Source organism: Triplophysa dalaica, chromosome 10, assembly GCF_015846415.1.
Source record: "Triplophysa dalaica isolate WHDGS20190420 chromosome 10, ASM1584641v1, whole genome shotgun sequence".
Lineage (NCBI taxonomy): Eukaryota > Metazoa > Chordata > Actinopteri > Cypriniformes > Nemacheilidae > Triplophysa > Triplophysa dalaica.
The window spans coordinates 22,407,865-22,422,501 of NC_079551.1; the positions used below are offsets into that span (position 1 = coordinate 22,407,865).

The following is a 14,637-nucleotide window of genomic DNA, read 5'->3' on the forward strand; positions in this document are numbered from 1 at the left end:
TTAAAAATAATTTTCTCTGTGTTCATCAGAACAAAGAAACGTATATAGATCTTGAAGGTAATGGATGAGAGAATTTTTATATTTGGGTGAACTACCCCTTTAAGAATGAAATCTTTGCAGTGTTTTAATCACGAGTCCCCAGGTGCCGGATTCACAAAACATTATGAAAAAATGTCTCTTTAACTACCATATTTTTTAAGTTAAGTAAAACCTAGGTATGTTTTGTATTAAAAATAAATTCATAAGACCTTCATAAGGTTCTTAACACCTTTAAGTAAATTACAATCGCCATGCAAGTGGTGGGGAGACTTCAAGAACCAGCATAATTGGGAAAAGGACCTTCATTAACATACAGGAAAGTTGGAACCATTTAGCGACAACTAAGGACAGTGATAACCAGGGAACATAAAGTGATTCCTTCTATTGTTATCCTTAATTTACATTTCCTTCACCTCATTTACATAATGTGTAAGAAAGCTGGTTTGAAGGACCAGTCATAGTTCATACTGATCTAGGTTCATTCTTACTTCGCTGAACCCAAAGTACACCATGTGCTTTGTGGCTGCTACACTTCAATAAACTTCTTCATCGAAATCTTCGTCCTCATCCTTTCTTTCTTACAGAACCTAAACTGGATGCCTTTGGTTATAATCAATGTCTATAATCAATATCTTCTGTTGCTCTCCTGGCATAGTATGGCAGCATAGTTTGGGGTTCAAATGTAAATATGAAAATACATAAAAGGTAATGTTAACAGCCTACTTGTATGTAAGGAGAAGTTGCTACCAATCACGTTTAACTGTTTGCTGATTGGTTTGGTTTTGTTGTATTTAATGAGTCATTGAAGAAAAGATTTGGACAACATAATAGAGATTTTTTACTGTTCTCATGTCAAGAACACACTTTGGGTTTTTTTATTGAGTAGTTGAAAAAGAAATGTCTTGAAAGAATGAGAGGACATTTAATTTTCTAAAAATCATACAGGGATCAGCATCTCTTACAAAAACATATTAATAGAAAATATAATTATTTTGTTTTATTTGTATTAAAACAATATTAACATGTATGACCTCACCACAATAACCATAGTTTAATCGTATTATTCATTGAAACCAAGGTAATACAGAGATGATCAATTTGCCAAAAACATGGTTAGTACACTTTTACTATTAATTTTCATAAGGGAAACGGAAGTGACACAAGATTACGGATTACCTATCAGCAAGGGTTTACCTATGGTGTTTTCTGAACAAAGTCTCTTTAAGAAAAGTCTCCGCACTCGGGCAGCTCTTTCAGTCGAACAAGATTAAGTCCTTTACTTGATTCGGGGAAGTCAAGACATATATATTTAAAATCGCTCTCTAAGGTTACATATATATTCCCTATGTTTTCGATAAATAAACTGACATCCACTGTACCGAGATCTAACTAGCCATTGAGATAATATCTACGCCATTACTGGTATCACCTTACCCTATAACAATGCAAGATTTTACTTAAACGATTAAATCAACTAATATAAATCCAGACATAAAGATCTTATAGAAGTGGCCAAAGGGGATGTTGGCAGGTCATATTTGTTAAATATTTGCTTTAAATGTCCATTCAGAATAGATAAACCATCAACATATGAGCTGTACATTATGGTACATAATCGAGAAAACAAAACTTGGTTAAGGTATTTATTTTGGTCAGACATATTGGGGAAAAAAAGCAAAGTGTAGATTATCAGGGAATATGATGAAAAATTGCATTGTTTGGTCGGTCCTCTCTTGTTGCTTGAGCAGTCATTCTGAATCGCAAATGTTTACAGACTGTTCAGAACCCCGCCCCCAGAGAGTGGTCAGATTGTTGATTAGTCTCTTCTCCTGAAAGGCGGGACTTCCGTTGCTTGAGCGACCGTACTGAGCATTGCACTTTCCCCCTTCATTATAATAACACTGTAGCGTCCTGTTTCTCAATAGTCTTTGATCACGAACGCGGCTGCTGTCAAAATAATCGCGTTCAAATAATGGTAACTACAAATCATCTACTCAACATTTAGCAGAACTAGCAGAACTGTCCGGAGACTTTTTCCTTTTGTGTGTGAGACATCACCACGCAGGATCACTGATTGACAGTATGCTGAATATAGTATGCCGAGATTGTGAACGTGCTCTTCTAATTGGTCGCAGTGTCTTGTGTATTACATGCTGCGGGACGCAGACATGGTCAGATCCCGCTGATACATTATAAATCGTATTGAGAGTATAAAATTAATACCAGATACAGGCAATGTTGAGAGTTTAAAATGGACTTAAGTCGTAAACGCAGGCTGACATTCTTCACTATAGGACTTATCTTCTTACTGAGCGGCATCGAGTATGGTAAGTAAAGTATATTTTTTAACCTAACCTAACTCTAAATTTGTTTAATTTAAAAATAAATACAATTGTTGTTGGCAGAAAATCAAGAAAATATATACGTCACACTTTACAAAAACGATAATGGATATATATATAATATGTTATCTTGCATAATGACTATTTATATGCCATGTAGTTTACATGGTTCTTCACCACGTATAATGCATGGTACAATGAACAAAACATGGTATTACTATAGTAATTTTTTATCCTGTAGTTTTAATTTTTGTTTAGCATATTATTAAATGCCATGTGCTTTAATATGAAAATGTGGAAATTTAAGTTTATCTATGCCAAAAGACATGTGAATTAGAGCAATAGTTTGCATTATCTGAAGAGACTGGTGGGGTAAATAGTCTATGGAGGTTATATTTCAGGTAAAACAGGTTATAAATCTTCTATTGGAAAACGTATTCTCCGTCTCACTACTTCATAACAAAGATATTGTGTAACATTCTTTATAAAAACATAGATCCTGATAGTTATTGTTTGAATAGTGACAATATTAGAAGTAGACAATTGTGAATTGGATGTTTGACTCACTAAATGAAGGTAGCTTCTCTCAGGCATTCTCAGAATCACTCTTTGTGTAGACATACTTGAAATTTTTCAGTAGTAGGTCACATAAGTTTCTTTATGGTTATCTAACTAGCTATTGACATAATAGCCACATTGCCAGTAAATCAGGGATAACAATGTAAGAAATGTTACTTATTATAAGATTAGATTAACAAATATAAATATGTAAATAAATTCTTAAAATTTTTCAAAAAACATGTTTTTAATTATATTATATCATATTTTTATTGTGTAACTTAGCTGTATTTTTTTAGTTAGTATGGCTCAAATTAAAACAAACCAACTGCAGTTTGATATTAATGTGAATGTGAATATTTTTTATATTGTTATCTCATTTTTGAACCAGACTCTTCAAATAAATATATTTTTGGTTTTAATGTACCCTCAGGTTAGACTAGGTGTATGGTACAAAATTGAGAAAACTAAACTTGGATACTAAAATACCCATATTCTATTTCTTATACACAGATATTTATGAGCAAATCTAAATATAATAAATGTGTGTTTACAGCTGTGATTTTGCCCACAATATGGAGTTATCTGCAGACACTAAATGCGGCACCATACTTCCTCGGTCTCAGCCTATCAGCATTCAGCTTCAGCGGGCTTCTTGCCGGCCCTTTGTTTGGCCACTGGTCGGATCGCACACGCACCACCAAAAAAATTATCCTGTTTGCAAACATATTCGAGATTGTTGGTAAGTAGACTTAATTGACACCCTAACGTTAGAATATTAAGATATTATTAAATCTATCATCTACCTCTTTTATTTCTTTTTTTGTGTGAGTATTTAGTCTAGATGTGCAAGCACTGACGAGCTTGTAGAGATACAGCAGTATTGCCAAAGGAGAACTGGTTCCCCTGGCTGGGCCTGGGTTCTACCTTTTTTCCTTTCCCCACTGGAGTTTTGGGTTCCTCGTCACTGTTTTCACACTGGCTGCACATCTTTTGCTCACCGGGGGGCCGCTGACATCAGCTTTAGAATTTAGGACTTATTAATAGTATTTTAAATGTAACAGTTTGCATTAATTATTATAGCCCCATATAGGAATTTATAGTCTGCATAAGATATTACCTGTGTTTCTCTTCCTCTTCATCCTTCTCCATTCTTCATTCCTCCTTCATCTCTTGTTTCTGTCACTCTGTTTGTGTGGGTGTCTGTGTGCATTTATGTGTGTTTTGGTGTGCGTTGGTGTGTGTGTCAGTGCGTGTATGTTATTTAATGTATTGCTTATAGTTAACATGTTTTTATGTACAGCTGCTTTGTAACAATGAAAATTGTAAAAAGCGCTACATAATTAAAAGTTGAGTTGAATTGAGTTAAAGGGATCATATGACACGGCTAAAACGAATATTATCGTTTGTTTTAGATGTAATGCAATGTGTATACATGTTTTATGGTTCAAAAACACTGTATTTTCCAAATACCTTCCATTTTTGTATCTCCTTTTCGCCCCGCCTCTCTGAAACATGCAGATTTTTTACAAAGCTCATCGCTCTGAAAAGCGAGGTGTGCTATGATTGGCCAATTAACCTGTGACGCCTCTTACCATATTTGGAACATCAGGTTCCAAAGCAATTGTACTAACAGGTATGCTCACATATACATTTGGACGTCTTAGTCAACTCATACCCCGAACTGACGTAGATTTGTGGAAGTGTGGTTACACAAGGTTTTTCAGGCAGGTCTGGTTGAGCATTTGCTTTTAGATAGAATGCATCTTTTGTTCCGACACTTTAATTTTAGAAATTTTATGTGTCTAATATACACAGGGGCAACTTATTACACACCAAAAACGCAGAAAAACATATATTCACGTATATGACCCCTTTCTCCTGTTGAGACAGTGGGCCTCGTTTCAGTCTAATCCAGCATGTCTTTCTGTTTTTTTTTTAAGGTAATTTCATGTATTTTATGGGATATTCAAAATGGTTATTGCTCTGTAGTCGTCTAGTTGCAGGTAAGGTTTGGATCTGATCACTTTAATCTTGTATTTATATGATTATTAAGTAGTTTAACCAGGTTGTTCTGTTCTAGGCATTGGTACTGGTGCTGGTTCATCTATTTTTGGCTTCTTGACTAGAAATACTGTGCCTGATGACCGATCCACAGTATTTGCTGCTGTTATGGCCTGTCGGCAAGCCGGGCTGCTCATCGGTCAGTGTGATAAAATAATCTGGCCATGTCAGTTTTGTTGGTGGATTGCTTTTTTTCAGCCAACCATCAATACAACAAAATTCCACGTAACTTGTTTTTTAACCATTACTTTGTATGACAAATATGCCAAAAATGATTTACAAACCAAAAAGCACTCAATAAACTATTCAAAATGAAATGCTGTGTATTGTGAGCATCTATTTTTTTATTCATCTAAATAATCTTAATAACAAACATTTACATACCTTTAAACTTTTATATCTATCAGTATTAGTGGCATTATGATCAAATTATCTGTATTTGAATTTACTTTTGATTTCATTTCATGAAACTTTCAAACAGTCATCATCTAAATGTAATTGTATTTTACTCTATAATTTTCTTTATTTTTTGGTTACGGTGCCATTTACATTTGTTGTTTTTGTATCGTTTCCAGGTCCTGCATTTAACATCTTTCTTAGGCTCTGTAACTTCCAGTTGGGCCCCTTCGTAGTGAACAAATACACATCTCCAGGGGTAAGTTCTCAGATCTTCCAGCTTTTTAAAGCATTCTTGAATGCTTGCAAACTCGGCGTTACACAAGCATCTTGTGTTTTAGGGATTCATGTGCCTCCTGTGGATCCTTCTCCAGTTTGTAGTCATGTTCTTGTACTGGGATATCATTCCTCAAGACGATACACATGAGAGAAACAAGATCATACAAGAAGAGGTCGAGGAAGATGTTGAAGAGAATGCAGAGAGCAAACCATTAGTTGGGCCTCATGAGCTCACAGGGTCATATGGCACAGTCACCAGTGTCCAGATCAGAGCCACCCATGTTTCTCCTCCACCCACACCTCCACCCGAGGAAGTGAAAACAAGTCCCTTCAAGAACTTTAGTGCCAGCAGAGGTGAGAGGGGTTAAAATTAACTCTGATATCACCAAATAAAAAAATCAGTGTAGTGCATATAACTGCTTATTATACAACGCTCTGGAATACTTGATTCTGATTGGCCAATTGCAACATTCATAGTTCTGATATTCCTAGATAAGAACCGTTTAAACTAATAACAAATAGTAACCCAGATCCTGCAAATCATTTTGAAGGGTACAGTTTAGTATTACACAAAAAAATTATCTAAATATGTCCTTCAATAACATATATGACATTACAAATTATTAAAACAATTGCCTATTCCTGGCATTTGAACTTGGTGTCTTACATTAAAAGCCAAAGGAAGTGGGTATTGCCATAACAACCGGCTGCCTGTACATTATCTCTTACTTATCTGTATGAGAACCGCAAACTTAAACAAGAAGAGAGTGACTTGTGAGGCTAAAAACACTGTTTTGTGACACGAAAGGTTAAGTATAAAATTGATACTATATTTATTACAATTCTTATGCCAAAAAATAGTAATATAAATTAAAATTAACATATATTACATAAAATATAAATAGTTACATTATGACATTATTACACTGGGTTCACACCATACGCAAAAGCGTTTTGCGCAAGTCAATTACATACAAATCAATACATACAAATCAATTACATACACGTCAATGCACCGACGCGTAAAGACGCGGCAGGTGGTGCGAATGACGCGAATCCGGCGGCGCGTTTGATGCTAATGGCCGTCAATCTCGTCTTCCGCGAAGGTTTAAACTATTTGTTAGATCGCGTCATTCACGCGAAAATAACGAACTTTTCCCGTGAGTTATAAAGAGCGTGCAACATGATTGTTTGCGTTTGGTGTGAACCCAGCATTAGATACTAATCAAACACAGACCAAAATTGCAGTCCAGGTACACCCGTCCAATGAAATGGTCTAGTAACTTTATTTACAAAAGTTGATTAGGTTCATAGCATCGAGAAATTGTTTTTTTCTCTGTGTAAGTGGGCCTTTTTAGCCAAAATAACAGCAATCTCCAATCATTATGTCCAGTTTTAAAAGTCTGTTAATACCTCAGTTCGTATTTTTGTACAGTCTGTGTGGGTAATGGCATTGTTTCATATCTTCAGTATTTGTGTTTTATAACATTGTTTCTATCTGCAGAGTTTCTCAGAGAGGAGGTGGTGGTTCTGTTGGCAGCTCAATTTATCACACTGTTTAATCAGACCGCTCTAGAGGCGAGTACACACACACTAAATTTTTTACATTAAATTTACATCAGCAACAGCTGTAAATGGAACGACTACTGCGACCGGAAGTGGGCGGTTAAATCACCTTAGCTAAAGCAAATCAAATGTTTAGGTAAACTCTCCTGGAGAGTTGTTTTCAAACGTAGACACACCAATGAAAATGAAAAAAAATTCTGTCATCATTTACTCCCCCTCAAGATGTTACAAATCTGTTTAAATTTCTTTCTTCTAGTGAACACAGAGAAAGATATTTGTAAGAATTCTTGTAACCAAACAGTTCTTGGCCACCATGGACAACCATAGTAGGAAAAATTGCCTTATAAATGTCTTTATTCTGTTGAACAGAAAATATGTTTTGAAGAATGTAGGATAGGAAACAGTTCTGGGGCACCTTTGACTTAGGTACATTGTCATTTTTTTCTATTATGGTAGTCAATCAAACTCATGATCCTGATGTTGTGAATGGCCCACAAATTAAGCTACAGGACTATGATATATTAAATGTACTAACATGTTTAGTAACATCTCCGCAGACTATGGTGACTCCTATGACACAGAAGTTTTTTAACTTTGGTGAGCTGGAGAACAGCATCATGTACTGCATGTGTGGCGTAGAGGTGATAGCCGGCTTCCTGTTTGTGCGCTGGTTAAGTATGCACGTGGCGGAGCGAGTTGTATTGGCCGTCGGTCTCATCCTCTGCAATATTTCCTGCGTCTGGTGCCTTATATTTTTGGCTAATCCCCTGGGTAAGAACATACAACAGACAATTTTTTGGTCGCGAGCTGTAACATGCCTCAAAAGCATTTCTTTGTTTTTTAAGGTGGATTTGCGTGGCAGCTGGCAGAGTTTATCATTGGGGTTTTTCTTCAGGTCCTGGGCCTCCCTTTTGTGGCGGTCGCACAGGTATCGCTCTTCTCCAAAATAACACCAGAGAAGACACAAGGTCAGTCCGAAGAACATTAAAAGAGTAAAAATGAACTGTCTGTCTCCGTGTGTATATCAGTATATCTGTTTATCTGACGATCTTCCTGTCCTAAATGTCCTACGTTATGTTTGCTATTACTGATTACTTTGATTTTTTTTTTTAAAGTTTGTGGGGATGATCCCAAGTAAGTGTTTTTGCCTTTGTTGGTTGTCAGGATTCAGTCAGGGAATCCGGCGTTCTGTTGGTGGACTGGCCACCATTTTTGGTCCTCTCTGGGCGGGAGGTCTGACTTCTAACCTTTATCTGATGCTTGGGGTGATGATGGGTCTACTTGTACTTCTCACTGTGAGTGTGCACATTTGGATCTAGTAGCGAGTTAATGAGAACGGATGAATATTCAATTAGTTGTACTTTCAATTTAATTCCACTCTGTAGTTACACTTCTCTTGTGAACGATTCACAGATTATGGTGGTGATCTCATACGAGCGTCTGGTGGAGCCAGTGGCCACAAGAGACAATCTGACAGGCTCACAATCTGAGGATTGAGACGAGGTATTCGATTAATGCGATTAAGGTTGCAATTGTATCAGAGCAAGCAGACATTTCACATAAATGGAAGTGACTAAAGGCCTGTTCACACCAATAATAAAGATAACTGTAATAATAACTGGTTACACACACACCATTAAACAAAAACGTTCTGTTTTCAAAACTCGCACACTGTAGTTTCACATTTTAAATGTAAATTCAAGTCCTATAAATGCAAGTTAATTTTGATTGGCAATGTTTTTTTGTTTATCCATTGGAAAAAAATAACTCGGAAAATGATCCCGACTATTTCTTTCCACCGTATCTTTATTGTTATGGTTTTATTGTAGAAAAATGTATAAAACTTTATTTGGTAACATTTTAGGATAAGAATGTATCAGTTACCATTAGTTAATGCATTAGCTAACATGAACTGACAATGAGCACTTCAGTATTTCAGGATTTATTTATATTTGTTTATATTAGTGAATGCCAATACAATTGATCATATGAATGTATTGCGCACTAATGTTAGCAGTTCCAGCTTTTGATAATAAAATATTAATAAATGCTAAAATTAAAAAAACTTGTTGAAGTATTTTTTGTTAGCTAATGTCAACTATTTACATGTCAACAAAAGCAACTTTATTTAAAGTGCCTGCCTTCATTTTTTATATATCATTGATAATTTATATAAAACCAGTCATATGGGTCAATTTTTCGAAATTAAGATGTTTGCATTAACTGAAAGCTGAATAAAAAAGCTTTCAATTGATCTATGAGTTGTTAGAATAGGACAATGTCTGGCCGAGATACAACCTTTTAAAACTCTGGAATATGAGGGTGCAACAATCAAAATATTGAGAAAATTGCCTTTGAAGTTGTTAATCAGGGGCACTGTAGCAGGCCATCAACTTAAAAAATAAAGACTTTATATATTTAAAGTAGAAAAGTTAAAAAATATCTTAATGGAACATGATCTTTACTTAATATCCTAATGATTTTCGGCATAAAAGAAAAATATAAAAATTTGACCCATACAATGTATTTTTGTCTTTTAGTAAAAATGTTCCCATGCTACTTAATAGTACTTTTGTGATCCAGGGTCACATATATCCTATTTAAAGGTTTGAGAGTTTATGACAGACCAGATATCACATTGGAAAATAAATGTTTAAAAAGCCATTTCCTCAATTTTAACTAAACTACTGACGTTAATTCAAAGAATGAATCAAGGATTTACATTTTTCAGGTTCATATAGCCATGGAAATTCCAAATAGTGATTTCAAATCAAACCATTTCAAGTCATCAAAGAGCAGTGTGAAAGACTGACAGCATGAGAAGAGACAAGAAACTTTGATAAAAATCCAGGTTATCACATTATATACATTATATAAATATATATATATATATATATGTACACACTATATATATTTTCCCTAAAGACAATTACAGATATTACTTTTGTATTTCTTACAAGTGAATATGAACTTGTTTTCTTTGCAGAATCAAAGGTCTGAAAAAAAACACCGCTTCTTTCTCTTATTTTGACCTGTTTCTCCTGTTTTCATTTTCCGCAAAAAAATGCAAATAGAAACAATATTTTTATTTAAAATGTAGTAGATTTTTTTTAGCGATTCACAGAATGAAACCTATGAACTCTCCCTACATTTTAAGCAATACAAGAGGTGTGCTCATGTGGCCCCCACTAAACTACAACCAGTGACGTACATCTGGATTTATTACAAGAGCAACAAACAAAATGTCAGCTCATGAATTAATGACCTAATGACTTAAGGAAAATATATAAATAAATGAATGCACTCACTACGTCATCTTCCTTCCATGCATGCCGCAAAGCTTCTTTGATCAAGGAAACGAGATTTCTGCTATGTTTCCTATGGAAATTCCAGTAAATCAGACAGGATGATAGATGACAGGTTTTTAAATCAAATATGGGATATGATTCTCTATAGACCTCATGATGTAAACAACGTTGGTTCAATGATGGTCCAGAAGAACTTCAAGTTGCAGTCTTTTAACGCTACACAAACGTTTGAACAAAATACATCCAACTGAATATTTATAACTGATTTAAAATGTTTAATAAATATCTTTAAGATTTAATTATTTATGTAAGATCAGAAAAATACTTAGGAACTTGAAGTGCTTTCAGGTCTGATTTTTACTCTGTGTTAACATTTTGCAAAGTGAGAATGAGAATGACCCAGGGATTAAACACAAATAGACTAGATATACAAAACTCTGATGCCTATGATTATTTTTAATGACTAAATGTGTGAAATTGTTCTGTAGTTGAATTAGAACTGTACACTAGAGGGCGCCCTTAACTCAAATAAAACTATTCAGCAGCCATTCCTGGGGCCAAAAGGATGACTGATTAAATTTGCAGTGTTGTTTTTACGTATAAGCATTTTTTTTTGTCTATGCATTAGCCAACATGAGCTAACAATAAGCAAAGTATTTTACAGAACTTCGTTCTTCTGCAATAATAAATGATTTTTCTTTTATGTTATCTTATTCTTAACTCAACTTTATTTATATAGCGCTTTTTACAATTTTCATTGTTACAAAGCAGCTGTACATGAGACACATTGACTACAAGTAAAACAACTAAAGTCATACACCTGTAAAAACAAGAAACAGGTGAAAACACAAAAGACAGACATACAAATGCTCCACACACACAACATGCATACATGTTTACACACATCGACATAGACGCACACATGCAACACACTCGCACAGTGAAAGCACTGAGATATTTGAGATAAAGCAGAGAGAACCACAGGTCAAATATTAAACGCACTATAAATTCCAATATGCAATATTAATTATGTAACTTTGTGTAACAAATGAATGGATACAACTCTTGGTTTTAAAAGTCAATTTGTAAATGTTAAGATTCATATTAAAGAGGATAATTAATGGTGTCAAAGTATTATTTATAGTTAGTGTAAAGTAACACATTTAATAATTTGATAAATAAATGTATTGAAATTAAATTAAATTAAATTCTATTCCATTTTCTACCGCTTATCCGAACTACCTCGGGTCACGGGGAGCCTGCGCCTATCTCAGGAGTCATCGAGCATCAAGGCAGGATACACCCTGGATGGAGTGCCAACCCATCGCAGGGCACACACACTCACTCATTCACTCACGCACTCACACCCTACGGACAATTTTTTCCAGAGATGCCAATCAACCTACCATGCATGTCTTTGGACCAGGGGAGGAAACCGGAGTACCCGGAGGAAACCCCCGAGGCACGGGGAGAACATGCAAACTCCACACACACAAGTATTAAATTAAATTAAATATTGTAATTAAAATTAATATTAATTTACTAGATAGCGATTGTATTAATATTATGTTTGTATTGATGTTAACTAAATTATAACAGTTAAGTAATGTAATAAAATTGAACTACAAATGTCAAGTCTTACAATACAGTATAATATAAATATATTATTATATTCTACAAAGTGAAAAAAATATTACTAAAGTTGTTTCACTTTCAGTTTATATGAATCCCCCCCCAAAAAGAGATATGTTTCTTTAACATGTGCTGTTAATTTTACTTAAGGCAGACATCTTTAATCTATTCAAAGGTTCAACTTGTTTTTATTTTGAAATATTAAATTGTTTCATGAGTGTATCATGAGTTTGTGTTAATTTAAGGCCATGTATTGTTATGTGACACCAAAGAAATATATATATATATATATATATATATATATATATATAAGTATAATATCTATATAATAAATATAAAAAAATCTTGTTTGTAATTATTTTAAAAACACTAAACTGCTTTATGGTTTCTGTCTTTATATCTTAATATTTTTATTTGTCTTACTTGTTATTTTTAGATCTAGATATGCAACATTTAGTTCATTGAATGGAATTTTTTGGAAATTTAACAAAACCTGTGAAACTGCTTTATCTCTGAATTATCATTGATCTTGCCATCTTTTTGACATTATTTTGCTAAATAAAGATTGTATTGTAATTGTGTCAGATGGTAATGCACATTTTGGTTTTCTACTGTTACTGTATGTTTGCCTACAGATATCATGCTTTTAACATTGTAGGTATATATATATTAAAAGAGGATTTTTTATGTTTTTTTTTGAGTGGGATCTCCTTCCTAAACTACATTTTGAGTGGAAACCTAAAAAAAAGAAACATTTGATTCTACTTAATTACATAGCTTTTTGAGGAGTGGTTAGAATTTATTTATAAATCCATTCCTGTGCTTATAGGGAAAAGCAAGGATTTGTAATTATCACAGTACCAAGTTAATGTCCGAAACAAACCATTAATCGCATAATAAACAACACTGGTTTTAGCTGGGGATTCTTTGTCTCCCTGGATGATTTGACAATGCTCTAAGGAACATTTTTGAAAAATTCAGTTGTATTACAAGTCAATTGCATTTTACATATTACTTGTTAATATTTTAGATAAGATTTAACATATTATAATTGGTTCTAATGCAGATTAACATAGATCTACATTGCAATAATTTTTATTTTAGTCATTATATGTCATGATAATGATGATTTTGTTAAGAGCTTCTCAAACATTTTGTAATATAAAAAAAATATCTGTCATTGATTAATATAGGGTGTACAAGATTCTTATGCAGCCAACTATGAAAGTCGCTCATGTGAAAATGTGTGGGAATCCAAAATTTGAAAATGTTAACTTGAAAATGTTTCTAAACAACAGGGGGCGTTGTGATTCTACCATACCGAAGACAAAATGTATCTGTATGAAGAGATTGGAACACAAAAGATGGTTGCATTCTGTAACATTCCTTGTCAACAAGTGACGTTTTTTGAAGGGCGGGGCAAATTTGGTGGCCTTTCTGTGAACTCTGTGATGTTAGACAGGGGCAGGGGCTAGAAAAAATGAAAATACTGCATGTTGATTGGTAATGGCGGGTTATGTCGAATATGTCTTGCTGTACCAACCCTGGCCCGCAGGAGAAGTCTGACCGAACGATAACCCAGTGATTCAGGTCAAAAGTTCAGAAAATGTCACATGTCATAGCTAAAGTTAATGCCCCTGCATTCCCTACAAAAAATACAAGCTTGAAAGACATACTGGATATCCCCTTAAATCTGTAAGAAAATCTGTGATACTGTACACATGAACTGTAGTTGAACTTTAGCTTAACCTTTTTTTTTTTTGTTGCCGTTATCCTTTCAAGAAATGACCGAATTTTGACCTTTGTAAGCAAGTGACATATTCATCTATACTTTAAAAATACATTGCAGAGAGAGAGAGCGTAAAACCATTTAGTGAGCTTTTTCATGCTGGTATTATTGCTGAGCTTTATTAAACATTTAGACGAAAAAGAATATTCAACGGTGTTAGAGGATGCTTTTAAGAGTTGTACGTCAAGTATTTGTCACTGTCGTCATTTTTCTTTTTTTATAATTAATAATTCATATGGTGTGTGAGAACTGTGAGATTTATTGAAAGTGTGATGGCATGCGCTGTACAAAGGTTGCATTTGTATCCTTCATGATAATGGATGGAACATGCATTTAAATGAACGTCTGCCTGTCTTTCTGTCCATCTGCTTGTCTTGTAGTATGATTTACATCAAACAAACGTATTCAAATTAACCATCTTAAAAAGTAGTGGCAAATTCTCTTGAGATCATGCTGGATAGTTAATTTATAAATTCCAAAACCCAGTTGTATTTGAAGAGCACTGCATCTTATGAAACAAAGAAGAACAAGTGTTTTCATTTTCATCTCAGATAAAATGTCTAGATGCCCAGCTGTGTTTTTCTGCATCAGAGCAGAAATGAGATGTGGGATGTAAAAGGCTTGTGAAATGGGGCATAACTTTGTTCTCTTAATTATGGGAAGT

The 14,637-nt window shown here is 34.3% G+C and overlaps 1 protein-coding gene across 4 annotated transcripts; it reads left to right on the plus strand.

Annotated features, from left to right (window-relative positions):
* Positions 1-1,909: 1,909 nt before the first annotated feature.
* mfsd8l1 (major facilitator superfamily domain containing 8-like 1) lies at positions 1,910-12,437 on the plus strand. 4 transcript variants are annotated; one of them, XM_056759657.1, is made up of 12 exons: positions 1,910-2,366; positions 3,496-3,681; positions 4,883-4,945; positions 5,023-5,142; positions 5,579-5,658; positions 5,741-6,032; positions 7,183-7,256; positions 7,802-8,015; positions 8,090-8,212; positions 8,409-8,539; positions 8,658-8,747; positions 11,811-12,437. In XM_056759657.1, the coding sequence occupies exons 1-11, from the start codon at positions 2,291-2,293 to the stop codon at positions 8,739-8,741; spliced, it is 1,443 nt and encodes a 480-aa protein (XP_056615635.1). In that variant the 5' UTR covers positions 1,910-2,290; the 3' UTR covers positions 8,742-8,747; positions 11,811-12,437. The 4 variants fall into 4 exon arrangements, with proteins under 4 accessions (XP_056615635.1, XP_056615637.1, XP_056615636.1 ...); XM_056759659.1 differs by having other exon boundaries at positions 11,827-12,437; XM_056759658.1 differs by lacking the exon at positions 11,811-12,437 and adding an exon at positions 9,976-10,004.
* Positions 12,438-14,637: the final 2,200 nt, after the last annotated feature.

Coding starts and splice junctions, on each gene's coding strand:
- mfsd8l1 (XM_056759657.1), top strand. CDS start 2,291: ATGGACTTAAGTCGTAAACGCAGGCTGACATTCTTCACTATAGGACTT. Junction 8,016..8,089: donor ATTTTTGGCTAATCCCCTGG/GTAAGAACATAC, acceptor TTGTTTTTTAAG/GTGGATTTGCGTGGCAGCTG. Junction 8,540..8,657: donor GTCTACTTGTACTTCTCACT/GTGAGTGTGCAC, acceptor AACGATTCACAG/ATTATGGTGGTGATCTCATA.